At 39.3% G+C, this 19,493-nt stretch overlaps 1 protein-coding gene across 8 annotated transcripts in view; it reads right to left on the reverse strand.

Moving 5' to 3' along the window:
* Positions 1-13,314: 13,314 nt before the first annotated feature.
* Positions 13,315-19,493, reverse strand: part of LOC126776578 (transcription factor BCFI-like) — a 40,530-nt gene continuing 34,351 nt past the window's right edge. For 6 of the 8 annotated variants that reach the window (XM_050499269.1, XM_050499256.1, XM_050499234.1 and 3 more), the window contains 4 exons: positions 16,717-16,928; positions 15,568-15,732; positions 15,349-15,484; positions 13,315-15,260 (listed from right to left, as the gene is read on the reverse strand). In XM_050499269.1, coding sequence (XP_050355226.1) covers positions 14,995-15,260; positions 15,349-15,484; positions 15,568-15,732; positions 16,717-16,928 — 779 coding nt within the window. In that variant the 3' untranslated portion in view covers positions 13,315-14,994. Of the gene's footprint in view, positions 15,261-15,348; positions 15,485-15,567; positions 15,733-16,406; positions 16,556-16,716; positions 16,929-19,493 lie in introns of all 8 variants that reach the window. The other 2 variants (XM_050499241.1, XM_050499249.1) reach the window with 2 other exon arrangements.

Here is a 19,493-nt window from a genome sequence, read left to right on the forward strand (position 1 = left end):
AATTATAATACGACTGTAGCCGTACAATTATAGATATAGTTTATTCGATTAAACGTTTATTTGTATGTAGTAAGTTAGCACTCGGACCCATAACCTTTATTTTTTCAAGTAGTCGATTATAGTAGTCACTATTCGTCGACATTCATCGAGGTGAGGTACAGAGGCCACTAATCTAATCAAACTGTGAACATTGTTTCTGTCAAAATTTAGCAACTTTATGAACTTATACCAGATATCAAGTGAAGGCCGTCGAGTGTGACAACTTCATCTGTCGGTACAGATTGATATAAAGTACAAAAAGACTGAAAATTGAACAAATTTTCCATCGCCAGCCGAGTCTCCGGGCGACGTTACGTACGAGCTCACAAGCGCTATTCCGAGCCGTTATCGGCCACTCGACTCGATAGTTGCAGAACTCGACGCTGCCAGCGGCCGCGAGCGCGACATGGCGTCTTCATGATTCACAGATCAGCGCTTATCTCTTGTCATCCTTGTTGTTCCAAGATCGTTCGAAAATAAATTGTTTACAGGTAAACAGTTTTATTGAGTGACGAACTGCGAGAGACACCTTATTATATTTTTTAAGATTTTGTTTATTGTTTTGGTCAATAAAATACAATTAATTTTACTTTTTCATGAAACTTAGAAAACACTATACTTACCAGTTAACGATACAAACTTAAACACCAAATAAATATATACCTGTGATATTGTATATAAAGATGTAATTAAAGGTTTATTTGCATTTATCTTGCGCTAAATAATAGGTCATACGCAAGAAGCGTGTTAGACGAGATGGCAGGTGGGCGGCGCTCACGCTGCTTATCGCCTGTCCGATTGACAGGCTGACAGCCGTCAATATATGGGACCACTTGATAACTGCTCCGGATTTCGAAAGATCACGACGATCGTTTTGAGGTTACTGAAATTTATATACCTAATGCGATATTTAATAGGAAATACATTAAAAAACGTGTAATCTAAAAATCTTGTGTCACATGTGAAGTCTTGAATAATGTATACCAATGTATATTTAATTTGACATATTGGCGATATATATTTACTGCTGCGCCGCGGTGTCCGTAGAATAAAGCAAGGCCGTACCTCTCGATAAAGGAACATTTTCTGTTAACCGCTTGTGCATTACCTTCAGAATTTAGTACCTAAACACATAATACGTACAGATCTATGCTACCCGACTACGCAGGCTTGGTAACTCTTTCGTGCTACAATTTATAAGCTGTTGCAAAGGATTCCATAATTCCAGAAAATGTGTGAGGGAACCCTCACAATCTTGAAACACGTTTGTGTTATAAGTAAACGATAATACAAAACATAAGATGAAGGAGGCGTGAGGTTTTGTATTATCTATTGTAATATTATAAAGTAGTAATTTAGTAGCCGTTTGAAAACAATAAAATTGTTGGAAAAAAATCTCGTTTAGTCTCTTTAGCCGATTGTTGTCAGGTTGAGGTAGATAGCTTACCGTCTGAACCAGTTTGATTTTTAACAATTAGCCGTTATTGGTTTGCCATCCCACAATCAACAGCATTCCAATGGCTGCCAAGTCATTTCTTCGTCAGTTTTACAAAAAGCACTGATTCAAAATGACATGCGCCTGGCTTCTAATAAAAATATTTATATTTACATGGTAGGTATAAACAATATTACTTAATTATGTAAAATCAATATAAAAAACTAAAAAATATTAAAAGCGTTACCAACTATGTAAGCCTATTGTGAATCAATTTTATCGATTCTTATTTCATTAAATCTAGACACGGTAGCGTGTCAAGCCAATCTCAAGCTAACAAAACTGGCGAACAGCACCGTGTGTAATATTACATGAAACATTTGGGGCCACTTTTGACCCCCTCATAACTAAAAAATTAATTTAAATAAACATGTCAAATTTGGCTTATATATTGAAACTTGCGAGATACATATATTCTCTAAATGTCATATATGAATTATAATTAAGTATCTACTAAAACAGTAATGGAAGAGCCCTACGTTCGATGGTAGTATATATCATAATATTGAAAGTGCTATATGTCATAATATTGAACTTGGCTCTCATTTCACATTTATGTTTTTGATGGGATATAATATATATCATAGATTAGAAGACTAGGAGTGGTCCCATGTATATTCAAGGAAGTCCACCATTTACAGTGGAATAAGAATGAAAAATCGTCACTTATTGTGCATTGTGATGTATCTTCGTCGATTGTAAGTTCATTTCGATTAATCAATTTTTAATGTGTAGATTTTTGAGGCTGGTCTCGTGGAAAAAGGTAAACAACTACGTTACTCTAAAGAAGCACTCCCTAGAGCAGCGCGCTCAGAACAACTTGAACACTAGTTCAAAACAAAGACTACAAACGAAATATTCATTTTAATGAAAAAAGGAGAAACTGGATGCAAAATAATTGCCTTTTGTAATATCGAGTAAGTACCTAATATTTTCGAAAGTATACCAGTCTAAAGTATAAATTATAATAATAAATACAATATTTTTTTTGCTCATAGAAAATATTTACAATTAATTTGTTATTGATTTTGATAAGAAATAAAATTGTGTGTCAAATAATTTGACCTTAAGTTATCGGCAGCGGGCGAACGTAGGTAATAAGCGGTAATGTAAGCTGCTTATACTATATAACTAAGAAATTAATGAACCGATTTCAATAAAAAAATCATTCAAGATTTTGGCAAAATCTTTATAGCTTAGTATAATTCAATTGTTATAGTAATATAAATAGTTAATACAAATCATCGCGATCGGTTGTTGTATTAAGAAATGTAACAAAATCTATGAGAAGCCTACCTTGATGACAATCTAACAAATATGGTATTTCCCGATTTTCTGAGAATGCAAAACAGTATGTTTTGCGTAAAAAATATATATATGGGACTATTCGGGGATTGTGTCTACTGATAACTTAAATCATCTACATCAATTCAAATGAACTGGTATCCATAATTTTACAAAATGCCGAAATTCCGACGCGAAATGCGAAAGCGACGTGCTTTACACCCAAAGCGGAGAATCCATAGAACCTCGTATTACCCGTGCAAAAGAATGGAGGTTATTCAAATCACAATTTTTAGTAAAAAGTGAAAAATAGCTCAATGGCGTTTTTTATTAAAACTTTTTTATATATATTGGTGTATTAAAATTTTATCCCATTTACATCCATGATCCACCCATAACCCGCGCTGGAGCTGCGTGGTTTTAAGCTAATAAGTTCCAAATTATTCTTTAACAGCAGAGAAATCCTTTGCCCAGCACTGGGCCACTTGCGGACTATTCCTGTAATACACGTACTGTTGAACGAGACAGTATTTGGTCTACTGGCTATATGTAAGGCCGCAGAGTCGACGGAGGTCCTGAATTAATTGAACCAGGTCGGGCTTATAAAAGTTATTGGGTTTTTCTGTCAATAAATTCTCAGTAGCAGCCCGGAGTCTGGAAGTTGGAAGTGTGTACACAACTCTACGTGCTTTCCTGCACGGGACGTCGTGGTCCTGCGCCTGAACTTTTTCCGGATTCATGACGGATTGCCGTCCCATCGGATTATAAGAGTTAGGGAATAGCGAGTGCACCTGAGTTTGCGCACACACCTGTGCGCTATAATATTTCCTGCGCAGTTGGCTAATCTCTCTTGAGTGAGTAAATCGGTCTGGACGACATTATTATTACACTTACTGTACCATACACGTAGACAGCAATTAAGTTAATAAAGTCAGTACTCAGCGGCATATTGCTTGCAAGCTTGTGATTTAATAGAACGAAGCAATGTTTGCACGTGAGTGCGTGCTTGGCGTTATCACGTGGATCTCTACCCCCCCCCCCCCCTCCACTCCACTGCAAACCAAACGTCATATATTACAGTATATTTTTAAACGATAGACAGTTATTTATATTCACTATTTATTTTTTCATTTTTTAAGGCTTGCTATTTGACCGGATAAGATGCGCAACATGTAATGTTTGCAGTTATTAGTTACTACAGCGTAAAATTTTCATTATTAAAAAAATAAAATACTAACGGTAATTTCCGAGTATCCCACTGGGTCACAACAGAATTAAGAAGATTATAATTATAGCTTACTACTATTGTTAGTAGGTATTTATGAATGAACTTCGCAGATGCGGGTACAGCGTGGTAGCAAATGTCTAATGATGAAGCTTGACATTCTACGTGTTTCTTAAGTTACCTCGAGCTCTTAACTCGTGTTTTTAATGTTTAGATCTCACGAAGAATTTTAAAAGGAGTGTAAATCAGGCTGAGTCATTATAAAAAAAATAAGCATATAAACAAGCTGTTATCATCGCAACAGCGGTGACGGTAGGTACCTATAGACTCGGTAGGTACAAGTACCTTCGGACGTATCTAGCGACAACATCGCATTAATTACATTCGCTTTATGTTATCAGCACACACACAGACACACACTATTATATTTATTTTCATAGTGATAATCTTATAGCAAGTTATTTCATATAAAAATGCAACTAACTACGGATAGACCAGCCTTTGAGGAGTAAGTCTCCGATGTTCATTCGCCGTCTGCTCATTGATGCACACGCACGGCATTCAGACTTCTCAGGAGACTTGGGTTAAAGAGAAGTTGAAAAGAGCATTTGTCAATACACATTATTTGTTTATGCCGTTCACTTTATACTCACAATATCAAGTGTTATAAAAACAATATTATTATTAGTATTTTCCTAGCACGTTGAAATATATTTTTTAAATATTTCAATATTCGGAGGATTCATTATTATGAATATGTGTGTGATGATACTAAGTTAGTACTTGATAGATGTTTTATAAATTATACTTGATTTATGATATTTATAGCCTGTTTTGACAAATGTATATCATATTATGTATTAAATGAGAATACAGCAATCACTATGACAGAATATCAGAAATGTGCATGAAAGTTTTCCCAGATATGTTCTACGAATCTGTGGTGTAAAGTGGTGGTAACAGTTGGTCTAGTAGCGTGCAGAGTGCAACGACCCCGAGCCGCGTGGTGCGCTCGTATCATGTACTCCTTAGATATGCAAAACGTTATCTCGTTTATCTTAACTAGGTGTTAATGTGAGATTGCCTATCTTAGAGTTTTGATAATCGTATCTAACAGATACAGTATCTAGCCGAACAGCTGATGAGCAGCGCGCACTGCCACGGGCTCGCTATCGGTGCTTATGTTTACTGTGGCTCTCTGAATCCGATATGTCCTGAGTCATTTTTGTACCAGGAAGGATTCCGAACGAGAATGCCCGTAATGAGTACGACGCGATAAGACTGTACGACGCGCCTAGACATCGGAATGTTCAACTCGGCGTCACCTAGCGGAGGACGCGCGAGTGCGTACGCCGGTGTCGGGGTCGGTGCTGTGAGGGAACCGAGCACGCTGGGTGTGTTCGCGAGTGACGTGATAAGACGAGCAAACAGCGCCGACGAGCTCTACTCAAATATTTGTAGGCATCGCCGTCGAGTACACTCCCCTCGGCTCCCGCCCCCGCTAACCCTCTCCCCTAGCTGAAAGTGCTCATGATATTAAGCCGTATCTACGGTAGCTGAGATATCGCGATACCATCCCCGATACTGACTAATTATCAGATAGAAGGCCCAGAGATTTGATTACGAGAGCGCGTATCTTCGCCGCCGGCTCATTACTAGTGATACATCGCGTAGACGTAGACTCTTGGGACTGTAGTTTTCGAAGTGGTGTGGCTGCAATGCAGCACAGTGCAATACAGTGCGATACAGTGCAGTACGTTCGTCGGCGCCGTTGCGACGATCGTAATCCTACCGGCGATCTGATAGGCGCTCGATACGTCCAAGGATTATTGATGGGCGCCGATCGACCTCAACACGATCTTATCAGTTGTTATTTCGTCGAATATTTTCCGTGAAAAGCTAATAAAGCGCGGGCGGGTGTGGTGCGGGCGGTGGTTTGACGTTATGGATGCGATAAGCGGCCATATTGTTTCAGTGAAGCCCCCCCCCCTCCGTCACCCCTCGCTTCCCGTCACCTCTGAATCACGTACACAAGCCGTGCTAGATTACTCACAGGTACTTTTCTAACGGCTAGCATAAATTTCCCACTAAAATTAATGCGTTTATTTTCGTGAAATATGATTCAATTAAAAGACAATTTTTTTTTATTATATATTACATAATTATTTACAATAAAGCCTTAAATATGTACAAATATAAATTTAAAAAAATTAATAATAATAATAATATATTTATTTATTTTCTTCACAAACAGCTTACAAAGTAAAATGTAACATTTACATAACAGCTAATTAATGTGAAGACTGGTACTTGCAATAGATAAACTGTTCTACAAGACACCAGGCCTCCACTCCCGTTTATATGAACAAAAAATAAAAATAAATGTATAAGCTGGGATGTAAGAAATAATACAAAATATAAAATAAAGTAAATAAGACGTCCATGCTTATGTTAGCGTTGGTACGTGTGTGTGTGTGTGTGTGTGTGTGTGTGTGTGTGTGTGTGTGTGTGTGTTTGTGTGTGTGTGTATGTGTGTTGCATTTAATTCAATTTTAAAGGTGTAAATGAACTGTTTACATTTGTGTCATTTAAATGCAAAAGGTACTTAAAGATGAATTGCTTTTATTGTCTGTTTGTGTATTTCCTAATGTTAAGCTTGGCATGCAATATGTTAAATATTCTAGGAGCTAGGTAATTATAGGATCTTTGGGCAAATCTTGTCCTAAAAAATGGAACAGGACATTTATTTAATCTTTTATCATTAATCTGTGTTATTAAACCTTCACTGCTATGGAATCTGCGCGTTATTTGGTATATGAATAGCTTACGGACATTCAATACTTGAGTTGTATCATACAATAATGTGGTTGGGTGGCGAATTGGAAGTGCCAAAAGTACCTTTAATACTGCTCTCTGAGCTCTTTCTAGTCTGGTTAAATGCACTTGTGCAACACCTCCCCAAGCACATATGCAATAACTTAATAGTGATTCTCCCAGTGCTTTGTATGTTCTAATAAGTAAGGTAAAATTAGCTACTGTGCGTAGGTTTCTAAAGACAAAAATTAGTTTTCTTATACGACTACAGATAAGAGATATATGAGAATCCCATTTTAAATGTTCATCAATCATGATACCAAGATATTTGATGGTTTTAACGCGGCTTAAAGAGGGGCAGTTGCAATTAGGTGGAGTGTCAGGGTGAAGATTACAAGGAAATGTGTGTATATTCAATGTATATCCATGGAGTCTAGAAAATTTGCTAGGTTTAGAAAACTTGGTGATCTATACAAACAAATGATTGATATTTTATCTTCCATATTAACTACAAGGCAGTTACAGTCAATTAAAGTTTCCGGTTCATAAACACTACATTTTATTGAATCCCTAACATATACTACTACTCCATCGTTTTTATTATAGCTTTTTTTTGTGTAGAACATAGTATAGCTGTCAATTGTTGGTGCCATGTAATTAATGTTTGTCCAACATTCACTTAAAACAAACACATCGACCTGTATATCAAGATACGATGAGAATACTAAGAAACGGTCTAGATTTTTATTTATACTACGGATATTCTGACTCAGTACGCATAGTGTTTTAGTGTTAAATCTAGAATACCTATTTAATACCTGCGAGCATTTGCTAGGGTCCTGTAATTGATCACATTTTATAATATCAGTATCATCTATAACTTCTGTAAATATTTTATTTGTAGTAGCCATAAGTAAGTTTTAATGTTATAGAATATTTTAGGTGAGCTAATTAGTCTTAAATTAGTGAAACGTGCAGTGTTTACTAGAAGTATAGTATTTTTAATGCCATTTTTTAATTTGCTATAAATAATTATTGACTGAGACCAAGTGTAATATACTGTGTAGTCCATTAGTTTTACAAATATAGTTACTATTATTTCGATATGGTTTGCGCTTGTTATATGGTAGTGTATGGATGTGTCTTGTGTGTGTTTATTTTGCGATGAGTGTATTCTGAACGTGTGTAGTATGTAGAATAAGAGAGAGAATATTTGAGTTAGATTATCAATACTTAATACTATAAAATTTAATATATTGCATTCAAAATACGGAGCACACTTTTTAAATGTTGTTAGTATTAACAATGTATTTAGTAATAAATATAAAATAGTATACTTAATGACTAGTCATTGTCTCTTCGAACTTATATTTGGAAGATCATTTTCATCAGCTATTTTCAGAGCTCTGGCGCCTTCTTTTTCCCTCAGATACACAGTACCGTTAGATGTCCAGCAAAACTTATAGTTATTTTCATTTGCGAAGTCGCGTGCCATACGGAATATTCTTTTTGTTTTAAAGGTAAGTGACTCGGAGATGAAGATACGTCTATCTGGTCCGTTTATTTGTAGGTGTTTGGTGCTAAGTTTATCGGAGGGATGTTGGCCGTTATATATTTTAAATCCATTGAGTAACTTTTATAATTACCATACAAATTAATTACCATACAAATCGTGACCGCGTGGAATGGTGGCAAGAAGCATTCTTTCTGCTAGCATAGCAGCATTTCCCCTTTAAATTGCAATTCCGATTCTTTGGGCGAAGAACGAACCAGCCCTCCTATCACCAGTAGAGGCAGTAAGACGGGGTATAGTATTTTTGATAAAAGTTTTTGCACTATTACTCCAAGGTTCAAGCATTTCAATTGCAAACGGAACAAAAATATAATTTGGAATAAGAGACGAAAAAAAAACTGAATACTTAATTTAAAACATATGCTCACGTCACTTGCAAACTTATTAATAAATTAATAAATTTGGAATAAATGTTTCATATACATTACTCTTTAATGTTGCGACGATGTAAAGTGCCGACGGTAAAAATGTTGGTGACAATAAATAACTAGAACTAAAAAAGTAACAGTCTGTGTATGTCCCACTGCTGGGCTAAGGCCTTTTTTTGTAGTATAGGTTGGCGGACAAGCACATTTGCCACCCGATGGTAAGTGGCCACTAACGCCCAAAAACATTGGCATTGTAAGAAATGTTAACCATCTATACGTCCCTTGTGCCTGTAATTACACTGCCTCACTCACCTTACACTGCTGTTTTGCGATAGAATATCTGATGAGTGGGTGGTATCTACGCAGACGAGCTTGCACAAAGCCCTACCACCAGTAAAGAATCCTCTCCTTTTTTGAGGACAAGATTTGGAGCTTATTCTACCACGCTGCTCCAATGCAGGTTGGTGGAATACACAAGTGACAGAATTTCAGTGAAAGTAGACACTTGCAGGTTTCCTCACGATGTCTTCCTTCACCTTCAAGCGACTGCGACGAGATGAATTATAAACACAAATTAAATCTTATTCGAAAGATATCATAAATCAAAGAAAAGAAAACCTTTATAAACCTTGCCTTATTTCTTTTAAATAAATTAAAAAAACGTTTGCTGTGAATGTAATTAATGTTTCATATTAATCCATCTATCAGATGATCTTCACGACATCGATTTGGGCGAGATTAGGATTGCTCTCGGGCAACTTGGAAACAACAAGGCTCCAGGAGATGACGGAATTACCTCAGAGCTTCTCAAAGCAGGAGGCACACCAGTTCTGAGAGAGCTGGCTAACATCTTTAATTTTTTTTTTTTTTTTTTTTTTTTTTATAGTAAAGGAAGGCGGACGAGCATATGGGCCACCTGATGGTAAGTGGTCACCAACGCTCTTAGACATTGGCATTGTAAGAAATGTCAACCATCGCTTACATATCCAATGCGCCACCAACCTTGGGAACTAAGATTTTATGTCCCTTGTGCCTGTAATTACACTGGCTCACTCACCCTTCAAACCGGAACACAACAATATCAAGTATTGCTGTTTTGCGGTAGAATATCTGATGAGTGGGTGGTACCTACCCAGACGAGCTTGCACAAAGCCCTACCACCAGTAAATTAATTCCGTCCTCCACAATGGTATAACACCGAAGACATGGAGCAGAAGTGTGGTGGTGCTGTTTTTCAAGAAGGGCGATAAAGCTCTTCTGAAAAACTACCGCCCCATTTCACTTTTAAGCCATGTTTACAAATTGTTTTCGAGGGTAATCACGAATCGTCTTGCCCGAAAATTCGATGACCTCCAACCCGTGGAACAGGCTGGGTTTCGAAAAGGCTTCAGTACCGTAGACCACATACACACACTAAGGCAAATAATACAGAAGACCGAGGAATATAATCAGCCTCTATGCCTAGCGTTTGTGGACTACGAAAAAGCCTTCGATACCATCGAGACCTGGGCTGTTCTGGAATCCATGCAGAGATGCCTAATTGACTGTCGGTATGTCCAGGTGGTGAAGTGTTTGTACGAAGCCGCAACCATGACCGTCCAAGTACAAGATCAGAGCACAAGACCAATCCAATTGCATCGCGGGGTAAGACAGGGAGATGTAATATCACCGAAACTCTTTACCAATGCATTGGAGGACGTCTTCAAGACGCTCAATTGGAACGGACGCGGCATTAATATAAATGGCCAACACATTACACATCTGCGATTTGCCGACGACATTGTCATCATGGCGGAGGCTCTGCAGGATTTGGAAGAGATGCTAAACAGCCTGAGCGATTCTTCAAGACAAGTAGGTCTCGGGATGAACATTGAAAAGACCAAAATTATGGCAAACCGTCATGTATCCCCGAGACCAGTGGTCGTAAATGGCTCTCCACTTGAAGTTGTGCAGGAATATATCTACCTGGGCCAAACTATACAACTTGGCCGGCACAACTTTGAGAAGGAGGCTAAAAGAAGAATACGTTTGCCCTGGGCGGCATTCGGGAGGTTACGTCATATTTTTGAATCGTCGATCCCACAGTCGCTTAAGACCAGGGTCTTCAATCAGTGCGTCCTACCTGTAATGACTTACGGTGCCGAAACGTGGACACTTACCGTAGGACTGGTCCACAAATTTAGGGTCGCTCAGCGAGCAATGGAACGTGCGATGCTTGGGGTTTCTCTGGCAGATAGAATCCGAAATGAGGACATTCGCCAGAGAACTAAAGTCACCGACATCGCGCTTAGAATTAGCTCGCTGAAGTGGAAGTGGGCTGGTCATGTCTCCAGGCGCATTGATGGCCGATGGAGCCGACACTTGTTGGAGTGGAGACCACGCTTAGGCATGACTGGTGGTAGAGCTTTGTGCAAGCTCGTCTGGGTAGGTACCACCCACTCATCAGATATTCTACCGCAAAACTGCAGTACTTGGTATTGTTGTGTTCCGGTTTGAACGGTGAGTGAGCCAGTGTAATTACAGGCACAAGGGACATAACATCTTAGTTCCCAAGGTTGGTGGCGCATTGGTGATGTAAGCGATGGTTAACATTTCTTACAATGCCAATGTCTAAGGGCGTTTGGTGACCACAATAAAAAAAAAAAATAAAAAAAAAAAAACGTAATGTAGGACGCCCTGTGACAAGATGGGCCGACGATTTAAAAAAGGTGGCAGGTTCGGGATGGATACGGACTGCCCAAGATCAGGATGGTTGGCGTTCTATGGGGGAGGCTTTCGTCCAGCAGTGGACGGCAAAAGGCTGAAAAAAAAAATTTAGCATATTGTAACAGGAAATACTGTTACAGACCATTTTATTTAGATGTTTACAAGTCTTTATTAATTTCCTGGACCTTTAGCCAGGCCCTGATCCCGTCCTGATCAATAAATATTACCAATACTTACTGTATAAAATATTCGCTTCAAATAACAATCTTGATAGCCTTACAATGGTAGGGTACGTCTAGTTGGTAGGGCTTTGTGCAAGCCCATCTGGGTAGGTACCATTTGCTCAGCAGATATTCTAATGATAAGCAGCAATACTTTGTATTGTTGCGTTTTGATTCGAAGGATGAGTGAGTCAGTGTAACTACAGGCATAAGAGACATAACATCTTCGTTCCCAAGGTTGGTGGCGCATTGGCGACGGAAGGAATGGTTGATATTTCTTACATCGCCAATGTCTATGGGCGGTGGCTACCACTAAACATGTGGCCCATATGCCCGTCCGCCAACCTATAAGATAAAATATAAAAATTGTAATTAATTGTAAGCTTATCTAGGTATATAAATTATTATTATATGACGCAAAATAGAGATCAGCTAAGTATCTTTTCACGTCACACGACCGCGGTATTGTGCTTCGTATCTGAATAAGTTGCGACACAATCATTTTAATATTCAAGCGTGCGACTAACAAATTCAGATTGTCATGTCATGTCTTGTCGGGTCTGCAGTGGTATGCGGCAAGGGGTTTTTATTGCAAATCAGATACACAGAAAACGGAAATATAAAGAAAATAATGAAGTAAGTATAAGTATATTATATAATAACGAAAATATGTAGACATACATACATATATAACATAGATACACAATAACTTTCTTTCTTAACTATATTGGGAGTTAGTGAGTATAGAACAACTTCGCTGAAAGAGTATTTGGTTCATGTATACCTAAAACTAATGTTACATGTCACACTGCTTACTTACTACAATCTAACTGCAGTGAAGATTATGATTACGTTGTAGCTCTGAGTATTTTGTAGGTTAAGGTATGACAAGTCTTACAAAAATCCTTATATAAGTGGCTCCTATAGATATACCTAAATATCACTATTTTAATTTTTTTACACTTTGAATAAGAATCTTTTTATAATAAATTCGTATTTGTGATACTTAAAATATAAATGCAAAGACAACACAACTGAACCACTGAACTGATTTTAATGAAATTGGTATGAAGCAAGTATGAACCCTAAGGAAAGACATGACTAATTTTATTATATTTTAAATGACTCATTTCTATATATTAGTTACATTGTACAATAAACAAAGACAAAACAGTTCGATACTATGTTACAGCTCTTAAAGTTAACAAATAACTATTGACAATATATTTTGTTTTTGGCTAAAATAAAGACGTTAAAATAAATAAATATTTTTGAGGAAATAGAAAAATAAAAAGAAGGGCTTTATAGTTTTTAATATATTTTATAATAAACTATCAACTACGGTCGTCGACGTTTGTTTGTCTCGGTACAATTAATACCTAAACATACCGATCTCACTTGTGTACCTACCTACCTACCGATTCAATGGCCATTTTACATTTTATTATTGTTGTTAAATGGCGAGTCCACAATTCTCGTTAGAGCCTACTGTAACAATGTATGTTAATGTTCGTAGTGTAAAGTGTGTGTGTTCGAGGCCGACGTCTGGATTGTGTCATCATCAATATAAAGGTAAATGAAACAATATCTTAATTAATAATTCGCTTTATTCAAAGTGTACTTTCATTGCTTATATTATATTTACATGAAATGTAATTGCTGACCGCAAGCAGCGCATCGCTGTCGCGGGACTATCGTACATAAATAATAATAAACATCACGCTATGTGTATCTTTGTATCTATATCTATATACCATGCGAGGCGCCCGGAACAGTTCCGGTCGCCTCCGGTGAGCAACAAGATTACTAAATTCATTTTAATTCGTAAATTTTATTAGTCAGTATAAAAATATTTATTATAATTTTGTGACTAAAAATAACAGTAGGTAATTGGAGATTTTCATGTCTCATAAAAGTAATATTATATTAATCTATTTATATATTTAGATATATTTGTTATGTACAAAAGTTGTAGCATCGGCTTCGCAACATTACGAACTTGTAGTTAAACAACGAAGCGATTTTCTTACGTTACTTAAAATATTTCTTGTAATGTTTAAGATATTATGCCAATTGTTGAAAAGCAGAAGTATAGCAAGAAGTTCGCCTGCCGTCGTGGTCTTTATTGCCATCAATATTCGCCGGTACTCTAATAACTATATATTAAAAATAATAAAACTGAACGCACTCGCACTTCTGAAGGTACCGGCAAGCGATTGGAATGAAGCAAGCCCGTACAGGACCGCCGAGTGATTACTGCCGACTCTTATCAAATCTCGGGATGTAACAACTTGTGGTTGTCAAGACAGATATATCGGAGGCGAGTTGGCGATGAGATGACGAGGTGACGCGAGATGCTTCGAACGCTATTTGCTGCTTATTTTCTTATAGCCTCATAGACGCATATCTTAATATAAAGTCTTATTACATTTATAAATTCGTGGAATGCTTTCTGAAGTCATGGAGTTAAATAAAAAATATAATAAAATTAACACACAATAATATCGAACATAATGTAGATTTTGTTTCGCACGAGCGGCCTCAGCGGTGCCCTTTAACAACTTGTATAACATTACATGAAGTAACTATCGCGATATATCTATTTAGGAATGCAACACTTTAGGAATGCCTAAGCACAGTCTTATAGTATTTAAACATAGGTATAATAATTATTTGGTAACAGAACACGCCGTCTGCGCGCGGCGACGGCGGAGAGCTCGTCGCAGGGACTCGTGGAGTTTCATTATCTGCGTACTTATTATAAAGGTATATTAAATATTTCAGAGAGATTCTAATAAACATCCGTTTAGGTCTAGTAATGTTCTATGTGAGCAGTGACACATTCCGAACGGTTTGTTCCTATCTTAACTCCCGAGTTGGATCGTCATCCACATCCGTGTCACTTATCTCGAACGTTAGACTTAGTTAGTACTGGTCTATATTAAAAAGTCATTGTAAATATTTAAATAATTTTCTATAAATGCTCGTACTCATAGACTCCTCTCTAACATATATATTTTAATATATAAAATTCTATCATAAAACTACTCAAATTCGGATAGAGCACGGATCTCGGCTTCGGCCCGAGCCCGGCCTCCGGGTCGCGCGTCCGGCCGCGCGCGCTCTATTTGGTCAACTAGCGAAGACTCCTCGGCTCACGTCCGCTACTCTACGATTAACTAAGCTTAAACGACTGAGATTCTTATTATTATTTCGCTCGCGACGGCCGGTCGCGGGGCTGAGATTATTATGAGAGACGCGTACGGCGCTCAGCTGCCCAGCGACACGACGGTCGGGCGTTCGAGGCGCTCCTGCGGCTCCGCGCGCCGGTACTCCGTCTCGTCGTAGAAGGACTGCCCGTGGTGCGCGTGGTGTGCCTGGTGCGGGTGGTGCACCTGGTGCGCGTGCTGGTGCGCGTGCGCGGGCGGCGGCTCCTCCAGCTTGACGGCGGCTGCGTGTTGCTGCACGTAGAAGCCGAGCGTCAGCGGGGAGCGCGTGCCGCCCGAGCCCGCGCCGCCATTCGCGCCGCCCTCTACTGCGGGGAGTGGTCGTGTTAGACTGCTGGCTGTCTGCGCTCACCACTAGCGACAGTAATCAGCGCACCGACGGTGAATGGTACTTACGTAGATTCTCGATTTTAACAGCGGGTCCGGCTGAGTGCGTGTTGTGCGCCGAGTGCGCCGCGTGCGCCGCGTTCACTAAACTTTTACTCAAACTTCTCTCCGCCTTCATACTGTTCTTAGGTTTTCGCTTCCTCGTCTGAAATTTAAAATTTTGCATAAATTACTATATTGCAATAGTTACTAGTCGTTGATCGCTGGTAATTGAGATTGAATATATACCTGTATGGAGTCTTTCTTCATAGCGAGCGGACGGTTGATGTTGTGAAGCTTGTAGTACAGGCCGCAGGCGTTGCAAACGGTCTCGCCGTGCGCATTGCGTCGCCACAGCGAGGTGGTGGTCGTGTGACAGTTGCTGCAAGACATACCCGGCCGCTTCGTGCCCATCTGCGCACCAAAACTAAACTTACAACCGCGTTGACGCGATGTTTCAATCCAATGTGTTAACTATACAGTAGAGTTGAACCATCATTAAATGAACAATTATATTATATGTAATTAAATTTTAAGAAATAGAGATCAAATTCGAAGGAATCTAGCATGCTCCATATATATTTTTTCTGAATTGAATATATTTTTAATTTTCACATTATTTGTAAATTGGATTAAAACGAAGTAACTTTTAAGAGTAAGCAGTTTAATAAATCGACACATCCGATTTCCTGGGAGGTTTGCATAGAAATTTTGATTACGAGGTTTTATTTTTATATTTTGCAAAACTCCCAGATTGATCAAATGTAATCTACATGTACACTACTACAGGTTAATATCAGTTGAGGATGATGAGATAGCATACAAGCAATGTGTGTTAGTAGGCGAAAATATTATTTGTTTTGTGTTAGAAGCGAAATGAAGATGAAAGATGTAGGTATAGATGTAGGTGTTTATTACGGATGTTTCAGGACTTGGAGGAGCAGGCATTTTTGAACGGGATCAGTTTAAAATCGGGAAACTATTCGTGGGTAGTGAATATTAATCACAAAGAAGTCGTCCAACTAGGAAACGGGTCGAAAGATATTCGCAGGAGGGTTTCTGGTTGGATGGGGTTGGGGCGAACGTACCCCTTTCTTCTGTTTGTAGTCGGGGGGAGTGGAGACGGCGAGCGCGGGCGTACAGAGTTGGCCGGAAGCGGGCAAGGCGTGCGTCCCGATGCCGTTAAACAGGAAGCCTTTGTAGAAATCCGCGCCCGGCGGGGCCCCCTCCGCGGCCACTGCAACCAACAGTCAAGCGTCATTGTCACTGACACGCTCGCGGCTCGCGACGCCTGGGTCGGGGGACGCTCGGGCGCGGATTCCTCGCGGGCGAGACCGGGGCGAGGGCGAGAGGCGAGAGGGGCGGGGGGTTAGTCGAGCGGAGGGCGTGGCTGCGTACGTCGGGAGCGGGCGCCAGCGCGTGCGCCGCGTGCCGCTGACGTACCAGCCGCCGCGGCTGCTTGAGCGGTCGGTTCATGCCGTTCATCTTGTTGTACAGGCCGCACGCGTTGCACAGGTAGTGGCCGGTGCCGTCGCGCCGCCACAGCGGCGTGTGGATGGCCCCGCAGTTCACGCACTCGCGACCCTCCGTGAAAAACTCCGCCATATCGACTGCGCATGCGCAACACACCATTAGCTCACACCTGCCTCGCCCTGCTCGCGCACCCGACAGAGCCGTCCGAGCGTCCCACTTACACTTAGTATAATATAGTTTTTTCGCGCAAAGTTTTACGATACGGAAATATTTTGAGCATAACATTAATCGTGCATATAAAACATAAATAACTTATTGTATGGATATTACTTAGGTAGAGTACGTTTGTGTGATTAATGGACCTATAAAAGAAAGGATTTTAAAATAATTACCCGTCTTTCTATTTCTCATGAGCTTTGCATTATAAAAATTGATGATTATTGTAAACAGAAATTCGAAATGGAAACGATTTTTACATCTGTGATTGTCTTTTGTAAGGGGCGGTGAACAATTAAAAAGTATCGGCCTGAGTGGAAGGCTTCTTTGTTGAATAAAGATTTTAACGCGAGAAGATAGAAAGTCGAGACCAGCATCACGGCATCGAATTGTATTAATTCATTTTGAATGTAAATGTTATGATTACGGCTTACTATAGATCGAGTCTGACAATGGTAATTGTTTTCGCGATCAGCAATTTCCGGGCAGAGCGTCGAACTCCGTAACCTTGGCAATGGCCGGTGAGTCAAACACGAAGCGCTGAGTCGGCGGGCTATACCTTTGCTGCGCAGGCGCAAGGCCGCGCGTGCTTCGCGACTCGCTCGTGACTTAATTCATGCCATTGTGCTGCTGGGTCACTCGCACACGCCGTTCGCTCTACTCAGAAACGCATTACATACGAGAATGCGCCATAGTCTCATGTTCCACGACATTATTGCCACCTAGGCAATCACTAGCTCACTGGTCGTTACTTATTGCTTTTAGGAACACATTGAAACACTGTTAGAGGAATGCTAAATATTTTTTCCATAAAGTGCAGTGAAGTACAAACATACATACATACAAACTTCTGCCTGTGGAAAAAGAAAAATATGTTGACCCAGAATAGAGATACCGCTCCTACTATACTTACATTCTGTTTATAAATACATACCTACAACTAAAATGTTGTAAGGGCTTGGTTGTATTATAATATGTAATGTCTCTCATGACATGACCTTTTCTATACAAATAAATAAAATTGAAGTGTCTGTCTCTAATTTCAAAACAACCGCCCCTTTTTTCAGTTAATTTAACAATTTGCGAGTTGTCAATACCAAAACAATATATTTTTTCAATTTAGACTAGGTAGGGCCCACCTGATAATTTAAATATTTTATTAATGATTAAAATCACAAACTGAATTCGACGCTGGCGCAGTCTAGGTTTCGCCAATTAAAAATATTTCGCAAAGATACCGATATACTTTGTCTCGATATTATATATACGTATGTTCGTAATTAATTACATATCGTCACGTTTTTTATTCTAAACTTAACAGTGTTAAAATGTTGTTGTGGTCATTTGTAACGATACCATTGAACGAACTAAAATCATGAAGTGTCGGATTACCCGAAATCAGAGATGAGATCGTATCGCCGCGAGAGGGCCATGTGCCCAGCTGGCGGCCGATATGTCCTTCGTTACATTGGGATTCGGAAAGTTTATCAAATTTCCTACCACTTTTCATTGCTAAGCATATTTTTGTAATCGAAGTACCTACTTTACTATCTATATGTTACTTGCATGTTCCATTGCATGCGCCAACAAGTGTTAAAGACACATTTTTGACGTATGACTGACGATTCGTAACAATTATGTTGTGATTATTAATATTCATTAATGCGATTGTTTTAAGCAGTTCAGATTGTCTTTGAGCGAAACGTGACTGCGAAATGTGTCACTGCCGATGTCTAACAAGAGCTTGAAATTTAAATGTTCAGTGACGTCACCGGGTAAGCTCGTCCTAATGGTGTTAATTGTGTCCTAACGGCCAGAGACGCATCAGCTTTCTCTGCTGAGATAAGCACGGGCCTCTGCGCTGACGCAGCGTGAACTGGCTGCCTAAATAATAGGTAGCTAATACTGCGCTTTTAAAACTTACTAAAATGACAAACAAACAAAAGACGATACTACATTTCGATAGCAGGCCGTGCAGCATAGCATGTATGTTTTTTTCGTTTGTCATTTTGGCCATATTCAGTGACAGCCTGTGAATGTCCCACTGCTTGGCTAAGGCCTCCTCTCGTTTTTTGAGAAGGTTTCTTCCCTTAACCTCAAGCCTACTCCTAGAAACTTTGGCTATATTATAACCATAAAAAATAATTAATTTACATACCTATAAGGGTGTGTAGGTACAACAATAGTCAAGAAATATTAAACTTCCAGGAAGCTAAACAATTGTCAAACAGTTATTTTAATAGGAATTTAAATTAAAACTGTAATTATTTTTAAATCTGACTAAAATGTATTTGTAGCTGAGCTCAAAAAAGTGTCTTTCATTTTAACATTTGGTCATTTTTTTATAATATATAAGAAACGGCAACGGGACAGGCACAAGCCTAGTGTTTGACAACATTGTTTTTTTGTATCACATTGCGGGGAGTCAGGGGTGGCGAGCGGGGGGCGGACGGGTCGCCAGACGTCGCGGTGTTTGCGCGAGGCAC

Source organism: Nymphalis io, chromosome 2, assembly GCF_905147045.1.
Source record: "Nymphalis io chromosome 2, ilAglIoxx1.1, whole genome shotgun sequence".
Classification (NCBI taxonomy): Eukaryota; Metazoa; Arthropoda; class Insecta; order Lepidoptera; family Nymphalidae; genus Nymphalis; species Nymphalis io.